The sequence below is a fragment of the Dipodomys merriami genome, unplaced genomic scaffold, assembly GCF_024711535.1.
Source record: "Dipodomys merriami isolate MVZ:Mamm:240054 unplaced genomic scaffold, mDipMer1.0.p SCAF_57, whole genome shotgun sequence".
Lineage (NCBI taxonomy): Eukaryota > Metazoa > Chordata > Mammalia > Rodentia > Heteromyidae > Dipodomys > Dipodomys merriami.
The window spans coordinates 2,667,803-2,689,846 of NW_027206146.1; the positions used below are offsets into that span (position 1 = coordinate 2,667,803).

The 22,044-nt window shown below is 48.8% G+C and overlaps 1 protein-coding gene across 11 annotated transcripts; it reads left to right on the forward strand.

The window, feature by feature from the left end:
- The first annotated feature begins 1,812 nt into the window (after window positions 1–1,812).
- Window positions 1,813–21,092, forward strand: LOC138812692 (zinc finger protein 664-like). Of its 11 annotated transcripts, none has more exons than XR_011367617.1 (8): window positions 1,813–1,871; window positions 3,673–3,747; window positions 3,818–3,924; window positions 4,601–4,720; window positions 16,464–16,792; window positions 17,560–17,677; window positions 19,193–19,250; window positions 19,321–21,092. XR_011367617.1 is itself a non-coding variant. In XM_070000796.1 (8 exons), exons 6-8 carry the CDS (start codon window positions 4,687–4,689, stop codon window positions 19,529–19,531), a joined length of 702 nt encoding a protein of 233 aa, XP_069856897.1. In that variant the 5' UTR covers window positions 1,815–1,871; window positions 2,865–2,958; window positions 3,417–3,578; window positions 3,673–3,747; window positions 3,818–3,924; window positions 4,601–4,686; the 3' UTR covers window positions 19,532–21,092. The 11 variants fall into 11 exon arrangements, 3 of the variants coding, with proteins under 3 accessions (XP_069856896.1, XP_069856897.1, XP_069856898.1); XM_070000796.1 differs by lacking the exon at window positions 17,560–17,677 and adding exons at window positions 2,865–2,958; window positions 3,417–3,578 and having other exon boundaries at window positions 1,815–1,871; window positions 19,193–21,092; XR_011367616.1 differs by having other exon boundaries at window positions 19,193–21,092.
- Window positions 21,093–22,044: the final 952 nt, after the last annotated feature.

Sequence of the window (22,044 nt, forward strand, 5' to 3'; positions counted from 1 at the left end):
GCCAGCCCCAGGACCGGCACACAGACACACAAGAAGCACCTCCCAGCCTGGGCCCAGCAGCATGGCCATGGCAGCCAGCTGCTGGGCTGTGGGAATCATCTACCTATCTCACAACCACAGGTGGAGTGGTGGGGAATTTCTGTCTTCTCTACCATTTTCTGTGCCTTTCTGTCTGTGGGTGCCGATAAAGACCCATGGATGCGATCCTGCAGCACCTGCTCGTGGCCAATTCCCTGTTCCCCTCTTTAGAGGGGTCCCACAGACCACGGCAGTCGTGGGGTTTGGACACTGGCCGAGGGACTTTGGAAGCCAGCTGGTTCTGTATGTGCAGAGGGGGGCAGGAGTGCGTCCATAAGCAGCACGTGCCTCCTGAGCGCGGTCCAGGCGATCACTGCCGCCCCCGGGCCTGCCAGGTGGGCCGAGCTCAGCGCTGCAGCTCTGGATCTCGCCAGCCTTTCCACGGGCCTGTGTTGGCTCGTCCACTCGCTGGTAAATGTCTCTAGACATGATAGGCAACGGGAGTCACAAAAATGTCACTCATACCAAAGATTTTGGCTACTGTTCCTTTCATTATCGTGATCAAATGGAGCACATGAAAATAGGGAGAAAAGGGCTGGGAAGGTGGCTCAGTGGTAGAGCACTTGCCTTGCATGCATGAGGCCCTGAGTTCGATTCCTCAGCAACACATAAGCAAAAAGAAAAAAGCCGGAAGTGGCGCTGTGGCTCAAGTGGTAGAGCGCTAGCCTTGAGCTCAAGAGCTGAGGGACAGCGCCCAGGCCCAGAGTTCTGGCCCCACGACCGGACACCCCCCCCCCAAAAAAAATAGGGAGAAGAAACAAACAAACCTAAACACAAGCTGGGCACTAGCGGCTCACGCCTGTCATCCTAGCTACTCAGGAGGCTGAGATCCGAGAATCATGGTTCACCGCCAGCCTGGGCAGAACAGTCTATAAAACTGTCATTTCCAGGGCTGGGAAGGTGGCTCAGGGGTAGAGCACTTGCCTTGCATGCCTGAGGCCCTGGGTTTGATTCCTCAGCACCACATAAACAAAAAGAAAAAAGCCGGAAGTGGAGCTGTGGCTCAAGTGGTAGAGCGCTAGCCTTGAGCTGAAGAGCTGAGGGACAGCGCCCAGACCCAGAGTTCAGGCCCACGAACAGAACAAAAAACAACAACAACAAAAAAAAACAAAAAAAAACCCAAACTGTCATTTCCAATAAACTGCCAAAAAGCGGGAAAAGTGGATTTGTACAAGTGGTAGATGAACAAACTCATTGAGGCTCTGGGTTGAAGACTCTGGACCAGCACTCCCACTCCACCCCCACCCCACACCCCCACACACATGCTGATGCCCAGCTACATCGGCTAACCAGTCTACTGAGCCTGAGTCTCCTTCCCGGCAGGTCAGGAGAGAACCAAGGAAAACACCCAGGGGCAGGGAAGAACCGAAGATAGACTGGGCCTGGTTCCTGGTCCTGCCCCTCAATCCTAGCCACGCCCACCAACACCATTGACTCACCTCAGGACCTGGCCCCGCCCAGGCGGACACGCCAGTCTTGGAGACTCCCCCTGGCTCCACCTCTTTGTCCGCTGTTACTCTAGGCAGGGTGCCGCCCCCTTGCTCTTTCTTGCCTAGGTCTGGCTCCGCCCCAAGCCACGTTTTTTTCTGGCCCTGCCCAGTTTCCGCCCACTCGCCCTCGCCCGCCCTCGCCGCGCCCCCTTCACGCCCACGCCCACATGTTCAAGTCCAATCCGGTGTTTGTCCCGCTCACGCCCGCGTTTCTCCCTCGCTGAGCGCGCTGCTACTCGCAGACCAGGAAGCGGCTGGTGTGTTGGCAGGTCGCTGTGCGGACCGCGAGTCTCTCGGGGAAGAGTAAGTCTGTGTCCCGGGTATCCGCAGCCCCCAAGGCGGGGTCGGGGATACCCGGAGCCCCCGCGCGGCCCTCCTGCCCGGCGGCCTGGCTCGCCGGCCGGTCCTCCCTGACCTCCGCCGGCCCTGGCGCGGCCGCGGCGCCCGGACCCTGGCGTCCCCGTCTGGGTGCGCGCGGGGCGAGGGTGGGGTGGGCGCGGCCCCGGCTCAGCCCCTTCCGCCCCCGGCCCAGGTCCCGGCCCCCCGCTCTGCCCCCGGCCCGGGTCCCGGGCTCCCCGCCTCCGTCCCCGGCCCGGATCCCGGGCTCCCCCGCCTCCGTCCCCGGCCCGGGTCCCGGGCCCCCCCGCCTCCGTCCCCGGCCCGGATCCCGGGCTCCCCGCCTCCGTCCCCGGCCCGGGTCCCGGGCCCCCCCGCCTCCGTCCCCGGCCCGGGTCCAGGCCCTCCTCCCCCCGCCCCCGGCCCGGGTCCCGGGCTCCCCGCCTCCGTCCCCGGCCCGGGTCCCGGGCTCCCCGCCTCCGTCCCCGGCCCGGATCCCGGGCTCCCCGCCTCCGTCCCCGGCCCGGGTCCCGGGCCCCCCGTCTCCGTCCCCGACCCGGGTCCCGGGCTCCCCGCCTCTGTCCCCGGCCCGGGTCCCGGGCCCCCCGCCTCCGTCCCCGGCTCGGGTCCTGCCCCCTCCCCCTCCGTCCCCGGCCTGGGTCTCAGCCCCTCACGAAACCCGGCCTCGGCGCGGACCCCCACCCTGGACCCCGACTCCACCCTGGTCTCCGGGCACGTTCTGGAACCTCGGCCCCAGCCCTGGCCTCACGCCCCAGTCTCATCCTTCCACCGCCTTCCCCCCTACCCCCGGCCCCACCGCAGCGGCTCGGGGTCCGAGACCCGACCCCGACTCTGCCCCCGCCTCCGGCCGGACCCCGGCCCCACCTGGCTGCACCTTGGAGACCCCGCAGCGCTGATCTGTGCGGGCCATTTTTCTTTTTTTCTTTTTTTTGTCGGCAGTGGGGCTAAGCTGTGAGGATGGAGGATTGAAGTCAGCCTGGGCAGGAAAGTCTGACACTTTTTCTTTTAGGTCACAGACTGGGACTCAAACTGGGTACTTAATGCTTCTTCATTCACTTTGCTCTTCACCCCCTCCCTGAGACTGTTATAGCCAATTAACCAATAGAAAGCTGGAGAGATGTGGCCCAAGTGGTAGAGCACCAGCCTTGAGTGAACTAGCTCAGGCACAGGGTGCAGTGTCAGGCTTTTGGAGGAAGTAGGCAGCAAGGGGGAGGGGGAGAGGGGGAGGAAACTGGCTGCTGCCTAGAAAGACCAAGTCCCTATCAAAAACACCATCTGAGTCAACCATTCTTGGAGTGCACTGGCCTAAAACCGCCTGAACTTGCAAAACAAGCTACATGCTACAAGTGCACACTCACCTAAAAGTTCTGCTTTTACCCCATTTATAGAAGCTTGGCTGCAACTGTACTCAGTGAGACCTCTCTGATACCAACCAGGGAGTTCGCTGGGAGTGTACCCCAATAAACTTTCCTATTAATCTTTTTTTTTTAGGGGATCCGGTTATGGGGCCTGAACTCTGGGCCTGGGTGCTGTCCCTCAGCTCTTCAGCTCAAGGCTAGCACTCTACCACTTGAGCCACAGCACCACTTCCGGCTTTTTTCTTTTTGCTTATGTGGTGCTGAGGCATGGAACCCAGGGCCTCATGCATGCAAGGCAAGCGCTCTACCACTGAGCCACCTTCCCAGCCCCTATTAATCTTTTTATTGTTCTTTGCGTGCTCTATTCTCACCTAAAACCTTACACCCAGGTCCTGAGTTCAAGGTCCAGGACCTGCATTCCCCATCACCCCATGAGTGGGCAGCACAGGACCATCTTCCCCATGGTAAGATCCTCCCTGGGCTGGGGTACAGGGAGTGTATGTTGGGTGTGAGCATTAAACAGGATTTTTTCAGCACTCAGGACTGACTTCTGGAAAGTGATATCATCTAAGGAGGAAGCCCAGGGAGGAGGAAGAGGAAAGACGGAAAGACAAGGAACAGGGATTGTGGCTGTGACTCAGGTAAAGCCCTGTGGTGTCTCCTTCCTATGCACAGAGCTGGCCTGGGCACTGACTGCTGGCGCCTGCCTGCCATGTGTGCTCATGTCTCCCACGCCTTTCCTCAGCCCTGTCCCCTCTGGGCGTGGGCACAGGAGGGCATCACCCACCAAGTGTTCCTGTGTCCTTGCTGAAACCTCTCTGCTGGTTTTGTTGTAAACTTGGGGTGCTCTCTCTCTCTCTCTCTGTAACCCCCAATCCTGGGCTTGAATTTAGGGCCTGGGTGCTATCCTGAGCTATTTTGCTCAAGCCTAGTGCTCTAAAACTTCAGGCATAACTTAATTGGAGATAAGAGTCTCCAGTTGGCTTTGAACCCTGATCCTCAGATCTTAGCCTTCTGAGAGACAATTCTAGGCCAGAGCCACTGCTGTTTGTCTGGGTTCTTTTAACACAGCTCCTCATATGCCCTCACTTTCTCAGAAGACTGCAGGGTTGTAAAATTCCACATAGTTTTTTTCCTTTTGGTTTCATATCAAAGTCACCATTACAACCTAACATCCTGAAGCTTCCTTCTGTCGCTGCTGTGTTGATTGCTTTGTTATGGTAGGCATCTGCATCAGTTTAAAATTCTGTCTAATACTTTGAGTCTATGGATTGTGTGTGTGTGTGAAATGCTTCTGGATTTTCTCCTTGGGGACAGTTGACATTTGAAGACGTGGCGGTGGATTTCATCTGGGGGAGTGGCGATGCCTGATCCCAGCTCAACTCACTCTGTACAGGGACGTCATGCTGGACACCTGCGGGCACCTGGTCTCCGTGGGTGAGCACCCCTCCCTTCCTTGCACAGTAGGGAGTTTTACTCTTGGCTTTGGTTTCCCCTAATGCCTGGACAGCCCCCAGTCTCCATGACTAGATGTAAAGCTCTGTGGACTCAGAGATGGGAATGTGCTAACGTCACCTCCAGACTTTCACACCCATCCTTTGTCCTGCTCCTGTGATGCATCTCCGTGTCCCACAGCTTAAGTGAGCTCATGTGCATGTCAGCTATGGCAGGCTTCTCTCTCTTCTGCTTTTTTTTCCCCCTTCCCTTTCTTCCCTTCCTTTCTCTATTCTTCCCTTTTTTCTTTTTAAATATTTTTAATATCTTTTTTTAAGGTATTTATTTATTTATTCATTTATTTATTTTCGGTCATGGGCCTGAACTCTGGGCCCTGTCCCTGAGCTCTTCAGTTCACAGCTAGCACTTTACCATTTGAGCCTCAGTGTCACTTCTGGCTTTTTTCTGCTTATGTGGTGCTGAGGAATTGAACTCAGGGCCTCATGCATGCAAGGCAAACAATATACTGCTGAGCCACCTTCCCAGGCCCCCCTTTTTTCTTTATATGTGCTAGGCAGGTCTTCTTAATCATTAAGCTCTATCTCTAGCACTATGGCAGACTGACCTCCTTCACTCCCTCCCTTTCTCTTTCCCTTCCTCCCCCCTTCCCTCCCTCCCTACCATTCTCTTCCTCTTCTTCATGTTATTTTATTTTTGAGAAAAGGTCCCGCTTTCTAGCCCTGGGTGGCCTTGAACTTGCCACTGATCCTCTGAGTCCTGGAATTACACATAGATGATACTACACTCAGCCTATGGCAGACTTTGAACATACGGATTTCCTCATCCTTCTGACTCGGTGGTTCTTACGTTGCTGTCTGCACATTAGAGTGTGCTCTGAAGTGTTCAGATGGAGGCAGTCTGCTGAATGTGTGAGCTGTCTTTTGCATCATGTGTGATGTCCCCTTTTCCCATGAGCGTGAGACTGGCGATTCTGGAAAGGCCACAGCAGATTGTCTTTCTATAAACAGGAGTCTCCCCTCCCAGCATGAGTGTGCTTTCGGTGTTGGAGCTCAGGAAAGAGCCCTGGGAGGCATAGAGCCATGTGACAACTCCAGGAGAGCTGAGTGGTTGGGAAGGCCCCAAAGGTGAGAATACAGATAAGAGCTCAGATGTGCAGAGATGGAGCTGGGGAACCTGGGCACAAGTGGAAGTTTTCTGTAGGAAAATGAAAGTGTCACTGCTGTGAGCCCTAAAGGACTTTAGAATGTCCCCACTTGTGCGCTGTCCTGCAGAGTAATATGCCATTCTGTGTCTCCACTGTATTTCTTGTGTCCATTGAATTATCCTAGGTTGGCTCTCCAGCTAATAATGGTGGGTGTGCAGTACCCCAGCGTTTTTTTTTGTTGTTGTTTTGTTTTGTTTTTGTGGGTCATAGGGCTTGAACTCTGGGCTTGAGCACTGTTTTTGATCTCTTTGGCATAAGGCGAGCACTCTACCAGTTGAACCACAGTGCCACTTTGGGTTTTCCAGTGATTAATTGGAGATAAGAGTACAGACTGCCCAGGCTGGCTTTGAACTGTAATCCTCACTTCTTAGCCTCCTGAATAGCTAGGATTACAGGTGTGAGCCACCAGCACCTAACCCCAGCCATGACTTTTATTTTTTAAAATTTATTTTTAATTATTTATTTTATTGTGATTAAGTGATTACATAATTCCCAAATTTCACATTATTGTGGGATGGTTTTGCTCAGTTAAAGTCACAAACACATTCTAACTTTCCTGGAGCAAATTGTCTATCACGGTCTGTAACATTTATGAGTTCTATGAGTTTTGCGATACAGTTATTTCTTCCACGTTGGGTGGTATGTACATTTCTTTTGTTTTGCATAGCATCAGATGGTCCCTCTTTCCCATTTGTTCCCTCTATCCCATCGCTGCCATTAAGTTGCTTAGTTCATTTTGGTCAATGTCCTGTGTAGCTAATGGGTCCCGCTCTTGTATGTTTTCCCCTGATTCCCTCTAGTTCTTTGTCATCTGGGTCCCCTCTGGTGTGCACATATATACCATACATGTGATCAGCAGCATGGGGTTAGTTAGTAGTGGTTCGACCAGATGAGTGGAAGTTCTTTGTTTCTGAAGTCCTGTTAATTTTGTCATATCACCTAACATTTTGGATTTAACATCCACTTATCAGGGAGACCATGTCTGTTGGTCTCTTTCAGCCATGACTTTTATATGCTGACTTCATTTCCTTCAGATGCACACCTAGAGCTAGATGGCTGGACATTGCACTTTGTATATTCTGTGCTTTTTGTGCAACACAAGTTCTTTTGCTTTTTTGTTGTTGTTTTTTTTTTCTTTTTTGGTCGGTTGTGGGGCATGAACTCTGGACCTATGTGCTGTCCCTGCACTCTTAAGCACCAGGCAAAGTTCTACCACTGGAGCCACAGTACCACTTCCTCTTTTCTGGTGGTTCATTGGAGATGAGTCTCATGGACTTTCCTGCCTGGGCTGGCTTTGAACTGTGATCCTCAGATCTCTGCCTCCTGAGTAGCTAGGATTACAGGTGTGAGCCACTGGCACCCGGCTGTTTTTTAAGGGAATTACTTGTTCTATCATGGTTTACTTTTTTGGGTTTTCTTTTGGTAACTTGACTATCATCTAAATGTAGTCAGCATGCATTGTACCACACAGTTTAACACACATTGTTTTAAAATTCGTTTGCTGTGTGTGGGTATAGGCAGTATATTGTATATATTGATATATTGCAGGTGTTTTTGTCTTTTTTTTTCTGGCATTATTGTATTGAGTTCTTACTTCCCCCCCCCCCCCCCCCCTCTGCTTTGCAATTCAGATTTATCAGTCAATTCATTCTGTAAACTGCTTTTGGCTCTGAATCACTATATTGTGTTACATGTAGCATTTTTTTTGTGCATAGTTAATATGTTGTAAATAGGCTTTTTTTTTTCTGTTTGCTTATAATATAACAGGATTTTTGGCAGTTAGGTGTGTTGCGGGGGGCGGAAATCCTGTCTTCCTGATGAGATTGGCTCAAGATGCACGTTTTCCTCATAGGTTGTTTGAAACAAGGCTTACCTTCTCTTAGTAATCTATTTTCCAATGAAAGAATCGTATTCCTTTTGTGTTCATAAATATTGTATTTTATGGTTCTCGGAGTTCATATGGCTTGATTCTGTGTGTGTGCGTGTGCACGTGTGTGTGTGTGTGTGTGTGTGTGTGTGTGTGTGTGTGTGTATGTGAGTTTTGCTGTAGTATTCTCTTTCAGGGTAAAATCCCTAACTCTGATTAATAAGATGGAAATTTTATATCTTGGAGGTACTTCTCCTGGCTGTGTAATTAAAGAATTACCACCGAAAGCAGGCAGTGGTTGTGGAGAACTATCCTAAAGTCAGCCCTGTTCCCTGATGCATCACAGGTGGATCCACACTGTGGAGAAGCCACACTGCTGTGCTAAGTGTGGGAAGGCTTTCTCCTTGTGTTCCCATCTCGTGGATCACGAGTGACGGAGCCATAGCAGCATGAAGCCATATCTCTGTGCACAGTGTGGGAAGGCTTTCTCTAGACGTTACCATCTCATGGATCACGAGCGACACCATAGTGGCGAGAAGCCCTATGTCTGTGCAGAGTGCGGGAAGGCTTTCTCTACACGTTCCCAGCTCTTGCATCACGAGCGATGCCATAGCGTCACGAAGCTGTACCTCTGCAAAGTGTGTGGGAAGGCATTCAGACACATGTCCAACCTCTCTGTTCACTGCAGGACGCACAGTGGGGAGAAGCCATACTGATGTAGTGAGTGCAGCAAGACCTTTGTTGCACTCTATATGCTCACCAATCACCAGGCTGTGCACAGTGGGACGAAGCTGAAGATGTACCACTGTGCCGAGTGCGGGAAGGCATTCAGTTATACCTCTGGCCTCGTCATGCACCTCAGGATGTACACTGGGGAGAAGCCTCACTGCTGTGCTCAGTGCGGGAAGAGGTTCATGCAGAAAAGTGGCCTTATGTATCACAACAGGACGCACACCAGGGAGAGGCCATACTGCTGTGCCGAGTGCGGGAAGGGGTTTATGGAGAAAAGTATCCTTGTAGACCACATCTGGATGTACATTGGGGAGAGGCCGTATGCCTGCGGTGTGTGCAGCAAGGCCTTCAGCACATGTACCTGCCTCAGAGCACACCAGACTGTGCATACTGGCCTCAAAGCATACAGGTGTGATGAGTGTGGGTAGGTGTATAGTCATGCCATCAGTCTCGCAGTGCATCGCAGGACACACCAGGGAGAGGCCATATGTGTGTGACACGTGTGGCAAGGCATTCAGCATGCGCCAGACCCTTACCCAACACCAAGCTGTGCACAATGGCCACAGGCCTTACCAGTGCACGGAGTGTGGAGTGGAGTTCACCCACGCCACCCACCTTGCTGGGCACCATAGGATGCACACTCAGGAGAGGCCATAGGTATGTGATGAGAGAAGCAGAGCTTATAATTCCCACTCCAACCTCAGAACCTGCTGCGCCAACCCCACAGAATGCCAGCCCTGCAATTGTGCCAAAATATGGGAAAGCTTTTGTGCAGAACATGCATCTTGTGTGCCACCACCAGACGCACCCTGGGGAGAGACCTTTCATGTGGCACATGGATCCAGGTTTTCAGCTGAAGTTCCAACCTCACCAGGCATCACAGGGCTCACGCCCAGCAGAAGCTCACAAGCGAGTGCAGCAGGGTGTAGTGCAGCCTAACTTGACCTCTTGAGGACTCCTCAACAGAATATAAAGGCAAGGATGACAACTGCTCAGTGGGAGTTCAGGGGTGCTGCTGAGTGGGGTGGGTCCTGCTGTCATCCTAGCAGAGGATGGAGAGTTTGAGGGCAGTCTGAGCTCTATAGTTGAGAACTGACTTTCTAAACAGTTGTGAGAATAGCTGTCACCAAGAGCAGAACACAGGAAATCTTGTCATGCACACAGCAGAGGCTCAAATGCGCACCTCAGTTAGCGGACATCGGGTGCTGTGCCTTTATGGCTGAGCCCTGCTAATGAAATGCCCACCTGGCAGGTTCTCCCCTGTGGGGTCAATGGAGGGCTGGTGTTACCATCTCGTGAGGATTATTTCGATGCAAACCTGGGAAAGGTGAGTATTCCTTCTGAAATCCAAGGCTACACAGCGGCCTCTAGAAGGGGAGGAGAATGGTGCAGACAGATATGCAACATCACCCATGCTGCAGGCCCCCCCTCCCCTGCCCTCTGTAGGGCGCCCTTTACCTTGACCCTCGCCCTCTGTTGGATGCTCTTCACCTTGACCCCATCTTCATGAGGACACTCACAGCACCAAATGTGAGCTGAAGGGACCAGTGAGAAGTGAGTGTAACACCATGCCCTTGGAACAAGTGAGCGCCAGGCTACACGAGAAGCAGGAGAATGGCGGTCCCTGCACAGAATGACCGTGGCTGTCCTGTAGCAGACTGCTAACTGGTCTTCTCATAAGACAAATTCATCTTGCTTTTGAGATGAAAGAAATTTCTAGAGGGGCTGGGAAGGTAGCTCTGTGGTAGAGTGCTTGCCTTGCATACATGAGGCCCTGGATTTGATTCCTCAGTACCACATAAGCAGAAAAAGTCAGAAGTAATGCTGTGGCTCACATGGTAGAGCACTAGCCTACAGATGAAATGCTGAGGGACAGCGCCCAGGCCCAGAGTTCAGGCCCCATGACTGACCAAAAAAAAAAAAAAGTTTCTAGAGTGGAGAATTTAATCAGATCTAGAATGAGGACTTTGGGGTACCTCCATGTTTGAGCATTTTCCTAGCAGGTGCCTAAGTCTCAAGGATACGCATACACATACAACCAGAACAGCATTTTCTTGAGGATGATTATGTAGTACTGCTGTTACTTTGTTACTCTTCAGAATGTGTCCATGTTTTAGTCAATAAAAATATCCTTTAAAAAAGAATACTAAGTGGCACTGTGTAGAGTGTTCACCTTGAGCTGAAGAGCTGAGGGACAGTGCTCAGGCCCAGAGTTCAGGCCCCACAATTGCAAGGAAAAAATACTGAGTGACTCATGATTTCTATCCAGGTAAGTTTTATTTCATTTCTAATTCTTCCTGACAGAAAACAATAATACCATATAAAAGTTGAGCATCTAGGATTGTAATTTAAAATTAAACCTGACAGCTTTGGCAAGCTCTACTCTGTCCCCAGCACTATTCTCCACATTGGTAGGGTCCCTTGTAGATTAAAAAAGTAGCACACAAGTGGTAAAACCAGTGCCCAGCACATTTTTGTATTGTAATGTGTGGTTGCATATCTAAAGTTAGTTTCCCATGAAGCAATACTCAGCATTTTACATAAGAAATACAATTTTTAGATGTTTACAATATAAATTAAAACAATGACAATCTGGATGGGCACTGGGGCTCACATCTGCCACCCCAGCTTCTGAGGAGGTTGGGATCTGAGGATTGTAGTTTGAAGCCAACCTAGGCAGGAAAGTATGAAGGCCTGGACACTATCCCTTAGCATTTTTGCTCAAAGCTGGTGTCCTACCACTTAAGCCAAACGTATCCAGCTTTTTTTCTGGTTAATTGGAGATAAGAGTCTCAGATTGTCTGCTCAGGGATCATGGTCCTCAGATCCTAGCTTCCTGAGGAAGTATGATTACAGACGTGAAGCACCAGTACCCGGGGTCAACTGAAATTGAAAACATACCTTTGAAAAGTACCTCCTTGTTTTAGAATATTAAACGACACAAACATCATGAGTCTACTGTTTGCTGTTTGGAGATTTATTCTTAAAAGAAGTCTAACAGTTCTGGCCATAAAGGAAATGCAAATCAAAATAACAAGATTTCATTTCACTTCTGTACATTAAAAACAACAAAAAAGACTCACCAATGCAGAATATAAGAAACACACTGTGTGGGAATGCCACTGAATGCAGCCACTATGGAACTCAGTTTGGAGGTTGTGACCAAAACTCAAAATACAAATTCCATATGATCCACTCTTGGTCATATTCCTGAGGAAATGTAGGTCCAAGCTTGAACACCATATCCATTGCAGCACTATTCACCACAGCCAAGAAACAACCCATATGCTCCATGGTATCTGCAGGGAAATGAGCGACACTGGACATGGTTGTGTGAAGCAAAGCCAGCCAGGTTCAGAGCAGTGGAGTCACAGGCCCAACTGTGGATGAATGCATAAAGAAGATGTAGCCTATTTCCATCACAAATTACGACTAGGCCAGGAACAAAAAGGAAATCCTGTCATCTGCTGCCACATCTGTGGAACTACAGATTGCTGTGGTAACACAAGAAGTCAGACACAGGCAAATACAAGTCCTGGAAATAGACAACAACAGCATTGAGGGATTGTCAGCAAGACCAGAAGGGTCCAGGTGAGGAATGGGGTCACATGCAATAAGGTAGACCAGAAACCCATGGTGAGGAATCACTCCTGATCCTCTCCTGAGCACAGTGATGAAATGACCAGTTCAAAATCACCACTGATAGCAATGAAAATGACTAAGGAATTAAAGAATGAAGTTGTCTCCACACAAACAACCACGTGTGAAAAATAACTTGTTACCCTGCTTTCAGGAATATTCATCAAATGCTTACATCCAAGTCTCCAAATGGTGTCAATAGAGATGAAACTATTTTTTAGAAAAATGATCATTAAGACAGGTGCCAGTGGCTCACATCTGTCATCCTAGCTCTTCAGGAGGCTGAGATCTGAGGGTCATGGTTCAAAGCCAGCCTGGGCAGGAAAGTCTGTAAGACTCTTACCTCCAATGAAATACTGGAAAACTAAGTGATACTGTGGGTCAAGTGGTACAGCACTGGCCTTGAATTGAAAACCACACGGACAGTGCCCAGGCCCAGAGTTCAAGCCCCACGACTGACAAAAAAAAAAACATTAGCAAAGAAGTCCTTCACAAAAATGTCTCATTCTAGTTTCTTTCTCCCCCCTCTATGTCTCTTTTTGGTGCCAGCCCTGGGATTTGGACTCAGGTCCGGGTGCTGTTTGATCTTCTGTGTTCCAGGTTGGGGCTCCACCATTGAGCTATAGCTCCTCCTCTGGCTTGTTTGGTGGTTAACTGGAGATAGGAGCCTCATGGACTTCCCCGCTCAGGCTGGCTAGGACTGATCTCAGATATCATCCTGAGTAGTGAGGATTAGAAGCATGGGCTACCAGCACGTAAGTTAATTTTGTTTTCTAGTAGGGTAAATGATGAGATAAAGAATAGGAAGCAAACTTGGTAGGAAACTTCTGGGAACCATGGCTTACATGGACAGGAGAGACCCCAGGTTCCACACTCTGGGTGAGGAATCACCTTAGGAGCAGGGATTCCTGATTGAACCAGGTTGCATGACAAAGCCCCAGGGGAAGGATAGGAATGAGCTGGGGCAGTGAAAAGATCTGGAGTTCTAGGCCTCCCATCCTCAAGCCCTGCAGGTTCCCAACTTCCTGTCCTAGTTTATGACAAGTGAGGAATCCTGATTGTCCAGGAGCTGGGGATGGTGTGTTCACATCTGAGTCTGTATAGTGACATATTTGCCCACTATTTCATGCTGTCTCTGGCCACCTCCTCCTCCTCCTCCTTAATCTGCACCATTCCCAGCTGAGACCTGTTTCATCTTCCTGGTATATCCTCTGTGAAATCTGCTCAGTGTTCAGGAAATGGTGGCATCCTGGGACTCACTCTGGCAGCCATTGTGTTGGGGTATCAGGCCATAAGAATCTATGTACATGTCTCAGATGTTAATAGTTTATTTTTAGTCCATTATGGGACTTGAACAGAGTCTTATACACTTTCCTTCTCCAGGCTGGCTTTGAACAGGGAACCTCCGACTTCAGTGGTCTGAGTAGTTGGGATTACAGGCATGAGCCAATACTGCCTGGCTTATTCATAATTTAGATCTGATCTCACAAAAGAGAGAAATACAGCTGCCTTCATCTCTCACTTGTCATTTCTCCAGGTTCACCCAATTTCTCTGAAAATCATCTTTTTTTTCTTTTTTGCCAGTCCTGGGGCTTGAACTCAGGGCCTGGGCACTGTCCCTGAGCTTCTTTTGCTCAAGGCTAGCATTCTACCACTGGAGCCACAGTGCTACTTCCAGCTTTTTCTGTGTATGTGGTACTGAGGAATCAAACCAAGGCTTCATGAATGCTAGGCAAGCACTCTACCACTAAGTCACATTCCCAGTCCTTTTTGATGAATAGATTTGGAATCCTCTTATTATGTCAGAGACAACAGGACAGTATTTCCAGTGGGCTGAATGATGGATGGAGAATGTTGAGTTCCCTTGGCACAATGCAGGCCTCAGTTTCCATTCCAGAGCCTCTGGATGAAACTCAAGGAATCGAGAGGATGGGAGATGCCCATGTGTCTATGGGGGTGATCCTCTTATCCCAGACCGTGATTGGGTTTCTGGGTAATCTGTCTCTTCTCTTCCATTATCTATTCCTTTACTGCATGGGGAAAAGGATGAGAGCCACAGACTTGATTCTTAGGCATTTAATTGTGGCCAACTTCCTAAGTCTTCTGTGTAGGGGTATTCCCTAAACCATGGTGGCTTGGGGCTTGGTGGCTTGGGGCTAGAGAGATTTCCTCAGTGATCTCAGGTGCAGCCTGGTTTCCTATCCTCACCCAGTGGGCAGGGGGGTGTTTTCTGCAGGAAAACTAAAGTGTCCCTGCTGTGAGCCCTAAAGGACTTTAGAATGTCCCCACTTGTGCCCTGTCCTGCAGAGTAATATGCCATTCTGTGTCTCCACTGTATTTCTGAAAGACCCTAGCCCCCTAGGATACTTTCGTCAACGGGAGGGCACCCCAGAAAACTCAGACTCCAGGCCGGGAGATGCAAAAAGCAAGAGGAATTTATTTGACGTTTGCGCAAACGGACTCTCTGTCCCGAGCAGACAGGGAGCCCCAAGCAGCGGTTACAAGCCCTTTTTAAAAGGCAAAAACCACAAGATTAATGCATAACACAAAGCATCCCATGATTGGTCCATTTAAAGGTCACCATATACACCAACAATCACTTTGCCATGCGGGAAATTTTGTAACACTCTTTGTAAAATGACTGGCCCATGGTTGGTTTAGGGGGGGTTTACATGGTTACAGACCTATGATTGGTTGACATTTGGCTTAGCTTGTGGTCTTGCCAGGTGGTCGTTATCTCAAGGTCCTGTCTGGGGAATTTCTAAATGGGAACTGAGGAACACGTACTGTCTGTTCTTTATCTACGACCACTGACCTTGTCCTGGGGCCGGCATCTGGTCCCTGAAACTTCTTAACTCATTTCTGGGAAGGGAAGGGTCAATGCTAGCGTAAGTTTACAGGAGCAGAATCAGCAGTTAGCAAGTTAGTAATAGTAATGGTCAATTTTTTTAATCTTTCATTTCCTGTGTTCATTGAAGTGGTTCAGGCTGGTTCTCCAGCTAATGGTGAGTGTGCAGTACCCCAGTGTCTCTTTTGTACACTGACTTCATTTCCTTCAGATACATACCTAGAGCTATGGTTGAACATGCCCCACTTGTATTTTATGCTTTTTCTCCAACACATATTCTTTTGTATTTTTTTTTAAAGAAGAAATACTTGATCATTTTATCATGAGTTACTTTTTTTTTTTTTTGGTAACTTTACCAGCATCTTAATGTAATCAGCAACATATCTACTAAACCCCTCTTGTTAATATTAAAATCTGTTTGCTATCGATGGGTGTAGGCAGCTTATAGTTCATAATCCTGGTGTTTTGGGTTTTGGTTTCTTTTTTAGCATTGTTAAATTCTTTTCCTTTTTCTAACCTCCACTTTGCAATTGAAAATTGCCTGTTGATTCAGTCTGAATACTGCTCTTGGCTCTGAGTCATTACAACATATTGTGTGATATGTGGCATTTATTTGTACAAACTCAGTACGTTATATATAGGCGTTTTTTTTCTCTTTGGTTATGATATAACCAACTATATAGCTTTTGGCAGTTAGGGATCCAGTTAGGGTGGGTGGGGGAGGGAGAGAATCCTCTCTTCTTGTCCATCTTCTTGTCCTTGCTCAGGATGCATGCTTTCTTCATAGCTTGTTTGAAATGAGGCTTTCCTTCTCTTCAGTTAGATTCTATATCATCCATTTTCCAATGAAAGAATCCTAATTCCTTTTGTGTTCCTAAATGTTGGATTTTATGTTTCTCAGAGTTCATACGGCTTCTTAGTGTGTGTCTAAAATTTGCTGTGGTATTCTCTCTTTCAGTGTGAAATACTTAATTATGGGATTAATCAGATGGGAACTTTATATCTTGCAGGTACCTCTCCTAGATATATAATTAAAGAATTACCACCCAGCATGGGCAGCCGTAGGAGAGAAATATCCCAAAGTCATGAGGACGGAGGCACTGACGAGTTTTCCTGCGAGCAAATCTAGAAAGTTCCATGGGAGTGGGAGTGGGAGTGGAGCGGCGCTGAAGGACGTGCTAAAGGGGTGCTTGTGGTCCACAGAGAAGAGGGCAGTGGTGGAGAGCAGGAGGGTGGGGGGTCACGCAGGGAAGCAGCCCACGAGCCCATCTGTGGCTGGGACAGTCCCTCCAGGAGCATCTGCGTGGGCTCCCGCCATTCCTGTGTGAAGGACCAGGGGTGAGGACTGAGGTGGAGATGTCAGTCCTCACCAGGCCCTCCCATGTCACACCCTCGGGGAGCCCCTCCAGTAGGAACACACACATTGTCTCCACAGGTGATGAGACCTCCATCTGTTCTCCAATACTCACACGAACACCCAAAGCACACACTGGGGAGAAGCCTCACAAGTGCAGGGAGTGTGGCAAGGCATATTGCAACCCCTCGGCCCTGGAGTGTCACTGGCTGAGCCACACTGGGAAGAAGCTGCACCACTGTGCCACGTGCGAGAAGGCTTTCTCCAAACTTTGTGACCTCTTGGTTCACGAGCGAAGACATAGTGGCGAGAAGTCCTACCTGTGTTCCAAGTGCAGGAGGGCGTTCAGAGATGCGGTGCCTCAGTGCTCATGGCAGGAGGAACAAAGTGTAGAGGCTGTACCAGTTGCGGTGAGTGGGGCAAGGCCTTCTTCATGCTATCTAGCCTTTCCAGGCACCAGGTCAAATACACGGGTACAAGCTGCACAGGTGCGCTGAGTGCGGGAAGGCAGTCTGCCAGGCCTCCCAGCTCACTGTGCACCTCGGCACACACACTGGGGAGAGGCCGTATGCATGTGAAAAGTGTGGTAAGGCCTTCTACTCACTTTCTGCCCTTGTAACACACCAGGCTGTGCACACTGGTCTCACGCCACACAAGTGTGCCATGTGCAGGAAGGCAGCTATGTCTCCAGCCTCTTCCAGCATAGCAGGATACACATTGCAGACATGTCATTGCAGTGCATGTGTGGCAAGGCCTTCACCACGCATGCCTCCCTAGACGCACACCAGGTTGTGCACACTGGCTGCAAGTCACATAAGTGCGAGGATTGTGGGAAGGTGTTCTGCTATGCCGGCTCCCTACTCATGGGCTGCAGGACACACACTGGGGAGAATCTGCATCACTGCGCCCAGTGCGGGAAGGGGTATGCACCGTTACAGGATGCACAATGAGGAGAGGCCGTTTGTGTGCAGGAAAACCTTTAAATCCCATTCAGAATGCCACAGGCACCTTGCCATCCACACAGGACACAAGCCCCACCGGTGCAGAGTGCGGGAAGGCATTTTCTGTTAAGGCAAATCTCGTGCCACCAACTGACCCACATCAGCAAGGGCCCCTATGTGTGTGACATATGCAGCATGGTGTGTATTTGGCGTTCCAACTTCACATGCCATTGCAGGCTTCACACCCAAAAGAAGCTCCACCAGAGGGCAGCAAGGTATGATCCATCCACGCATGGCCGTTAAAGACTTATTCTCCATGGATCATGAATGCAAGCAAGACCGGATATGACCAAGGTGATGCAGAATGGTAGACCATGCATGCAATGACCACTGTGGCTGTCGTGTAGCAGACTACTGACCGGTCTTCCAAGAAGACGAATGCATATTGCTTTTGAGATGAAACAAGTATTTCAAAAGTAGAGAATTTGCGGCTTGGAATGTGGCTTAGTGGCAGAGTGCTTGCCTAGTATGCCTGAAGCCCTGGGTTCGATTCCTCATTACCACATACACAGAAAAAGTCGGAACTGTTGCTGTGGCTCAGGTGGTGGAGCGCTAGCCTTGAGCAAAAGAAGCTCAGTGACAGTGCCCAGGCCCTGAGTTCAAGCCTAGGACTGGCAAAAAAAAAAAAAAAAAAAAAGTTGAGAATGTAATCAGATCTGGAATGAGGGGTCGCTCAGTGTTGAAGACTTTCCCAGCAGACAGGCTCTTGAGTTTAAACCTAAGGACACACACGAGCAGACTAGCGTTTTCTTAATGATTGTTATACAGAACTGCTCCTGTTAAACTTCGCTGCTGCTCTATTCAGAGTGTATCCATGTTTTAGTCCATGAAATAACCTTTTAAAAAGAAAAGAATTACTGAGCAATTGACGATTTCCATCCAGATGTTTTATTTCATTTGTCAAATTCTTCCTGACAGAAAACAATGATTCCATTAAGCTCCATGAAGGTTGAGGAGTTAAGACTTTAATTTGACTTGGAGCCTGACACAGCTTTGGGAACTCTGCCCCCAGTCCTGTTCTCCACACCATTAGGGTCCCATGTAGATAAAATAGTAACAGCACATGTAAAACCAGAGCCCAGCACAGTTTTTTTTTTTTTTTTTTTTTTTTGGTTGGTTGTGGGGCTTGAACTCTGGGCCTGAACGCTGGCCCTGCGCTCTTCAGCTCAAGGCGAGCGCTCTACCACTTGAGCTACAGCGCCACTTCCAGTTTTCTAGTGGTTTATTGGAGCTAAGAGTCTCATGGACTTTCCTTCCCGGGCTGGCTTTGAACCACGATCCTCAGATCTCAGCCTCCTGAGTAGCTAGGATTACAGGTGTGAGCCACCTGCAACCATCCAGCACAGGTTTTTATATTGCAAGATGTGGTTGTAGGGGCTGGGAAGGTGGCTCAGTGGTAGAGCACTTGCCTTGCATGCTCGAGGCCCTGGGTTCGATTCCTCAGCACCACATAAGAAAAAAGCCGGAAGTGGCGCTGTGGCTCAAGTGGTAGAGTGCTAACCTTGAGCTGAAGAGCTGAGGGACAGTGCCCAGGCCCAGAGTTCAGGCCCCACGACCGGACTCAAAAAAAAAAAAAAAGATGTGGTTGTATAGGAATCTTAAACATTTTTCATGATGTTTATAATAATAATTAGAACAATGACAATCTGGCTATGCATTGGGGCTCACATCTGTCACCCCAGCTACTGAGTCTGGTATCTGAGGACCATGGTTTGAAGACAACCCAGGGAAGGCCGTGAGGACTGGATGCTATCCCTTAGCCATTTTGCTGAAGACTGTCTCTCATTTTTTTCTTTTTGATCATCCCAGGGGAAATGTTTCAGGTTGGATCTGAATTTCTCAGGATGCACTGACATGGCGGGGACAGGTAACATGGAGGCTCCTGGGGAGGTGGCATCCCAAGGCCATACATCCACAGGCCTGGCTCCCACCCTCAGGCCATCAGGATCTGGAGCTGATGTTCCACAGTCGTCGGGAGAGAGTGGGAAAGAACCAGGAGCCGGAGTGAGCCGTGGTGTTCCAGCAGCCAGGGAGACGTGGAGAGCCCAGATGGAGGATGAGGAAACAGAAGAGAGAGGAGGATTTTTTGAAGCTAGACTTGAGCTAGGTAGGGGTGCTTTGGGTTTGCAGAGCTTCTGCAGAATCTAGGTGTTCCAGATGTAACTCATTGCTGCTGTCAGTCATAAAGACACTGAGCTACAGATAGGAAGGTGTGGAAGTTTGAAACTCACTGTGCATAAGGTGCTGGTGATGGTGATAGTTTCCTGATACTCAGAGACAGACTATAAAGAACTAGTGCCTCTTTAATAATATTTTTTAAAATGCATAACTTGTTATTATGAAGGTATTGTCCTGAGTGGTTACCATTTCAGACATTAAGTAATGAGTACATTTCTTTTTTTGACAATGTTGAAATATCCAGCTTCCTGGGACTGGTGGGACTCAAACCCACAATCTGTGAAAGGAGTCATGAGCATTTGATCTGGCTGGAAGGTTTTTATTAGCCACATGGTGTCTGTCTCCAGCTTATAGAGCTTCAGAGAACAGTGCCATTTGCTTTTTGTGGTGGATTTTTATAGGAATGGTTTTCATGTAGGTGATGTTTGCCAAAGCAAGGTTACTGAAGCAAAACATAGCCTTGAGTTGCAAAAAGCATAGGCAAAATATAATCTTGACTTGGTCAGCATGACTGATACTATCAATGCTATTTTTTTGTTGTTGGTCATGGGGCTTGAACTCTGGGCCTGGGCGCTGTCCCTCAGCTCTTCAGCTCAAGGCTAGCACTCTACCTCTTGAGCCACACTACCACTTCCAGCTTTTTTCTGCTTATGTGGTGCTGAGGAATCAAACCCAGGGCCTCGTGCATGCAAGGAAGCACTCTACCACTGAGCTACCTTCCCAGCCCCATCAATGCTATTGACACTATTGATACTTGATTACAAAAGGTCAAAATATATCCTTGGATTGCAGAAGTCAAAACGTTATCTTGTCTAGGCATAGTCTATTTTACAGAAATGATTTTTTAATTATAAGCTCCTGACTAACATGGCAACTCAGTTCAGCTAGTGAGAAGCCTCAGGGTTGTCAGTGGCCTTCAGCTAAATTTGTGGTAAACTGCAAAGCTGCCAGCCTGGGAAAACTGGAGAGAGGGAGAGATGGTCTTTTGCTTTTTAGCCAGGATGACTGCTGGTCAGCCTTAGCCTGGAGTTTTTCTTTACCAAGAGGTTTTCCCTTTCCAATAATTTTGTTCTGTTTTCTGATCCCACTTTTTTTTTTTTTTTTTGTTGGTCATGGGGCTTGAACTCTGGGCCTGGGCGCTGTCCCTCAGCTCTTCAGCTCAAGGTGAGTGCTCTACCACTTGAGCTAAAGTGCCACTTCTGGTTTTCTAGTGGTTTATTGGAGATAGGAGTCTCACGGTCTTTCCTGCCCGGGCTGGCTTTGAACCACAATCCTAAGATCTCAGCTTCCTGAGTAGCTAAGATTACAGGTGTGAGCCACCAGCGCCCGGCTTCACATTTTTTTTTTTTCTCATGGATATCCTTCTTTTCCAAGGGAAAGGGGCTCAGGGGAGAGAGTAAGTTTCCTGCAGCTGGAGGGAATGAGACTAGACAATTGAAGGAACTTTTCTGCCAATGAATAGTAACTCAGATACCTTGAATTTTTGGTGGGGATAATCATAATGTCACCTTGTTCTTCATATTCAATAAAATATTTGAAACAAATTTTTTTTTGGTTGGTCCTGGGGCTTGAACTCTGGTCTTGGGTGCTGTTCCTCAGCTCTTCAGCTTAAGGCCAGCGCTCTACCACTTAAGCCACAGCACCACTTCCAGCTTTCCTAGTGGCTTATTGGAGATAAGAGTCTGGCAGACTTTCCTTCCCTGGGCTGGCTTTGAATTGTGATCCTCAGATATCAGCCTCCTGATTAGCTAGGATTACAGGTGTGAGCCACCAACACCTGGCTTAAAATATTTTTTTGTATGTGCCAGTATTGGGGCTTGAACTCAAGGCCTTGTGCTCTTGTTCATCTTCTGTGCTCATCAGCCACAACTCCCCTTCTAGCTTCTTTTCTGGTTCATTGGAGATAACTCTCAGACAAGCCTCAGCCCAAGCTGGCATCGAACCACAGATCTCAGCCTTTTGAGGAGTTAGGAGTAGAGGAGTGAGCCAGCAATTCTATTAAATTAGCCATATTAGACAACAGGTCAGTTCTGAATGTTTGTTGTGATTATTTTTTCGGGGTAGGGATTTAAAATTTTTTTGTGATCAAAATTTAAACTCCCAAGTAAGACGTCCCTGAGGTGATAGATAAACTCATAGACTTGGTTGTTTGTCTCAACATTGTCCATGGAGTGAAGCATCATCTTAAGCCAATAAATACAGACATTATCTGCCAATTAACATCACCACATTAAAAAAAAATGGAACAAAAGTTCTCTTGGTGGCCACTTCACTGCACACAGTGCAGGAAACCCCAAGATGGGACAGATGTAATTTCCTAAAGTTTTCCTCAGTCTTTGTCACTGTCCTAACCAGCATGCCAGTGGCCTTATTTGTGCATTCCTGGATCAGTTTGCCCAGCGAGATCTTTACCTGAGGCTGGGAAGAAGCCTAGAGGAGAGGCAGGACCTGGTTGCTGGCCCCGCCCCTCTGCACCTTAGCCC

What these genes read in the sequence shown, in the direction of transcription:
- LOC138812692 (XM_070000795.1), top strand. Translation starts at nt 4,687, where the DNA reads ATGCTGGACACCTGCGGGCACCTGGTCTCCGTGG. An exon ending in CGGGCACCTGGTCTCCGTGG is followed by an intron (nt 4,721 to 16,463) that starts GTGAGCACCCCT and finishes TTGTCTCCACAG; the next exon opens with GTGATGAGACCTCCATCTGT. An exon ending in TAGAGGCTGTACCAGTTGCG is followed by an intron (nt 16,793 to 19,192) that starts GTGAGTGGGGCA and finishes TGATCATCCCAG; the next exon opens with GGGAAATGTTTCAGGTTGGA.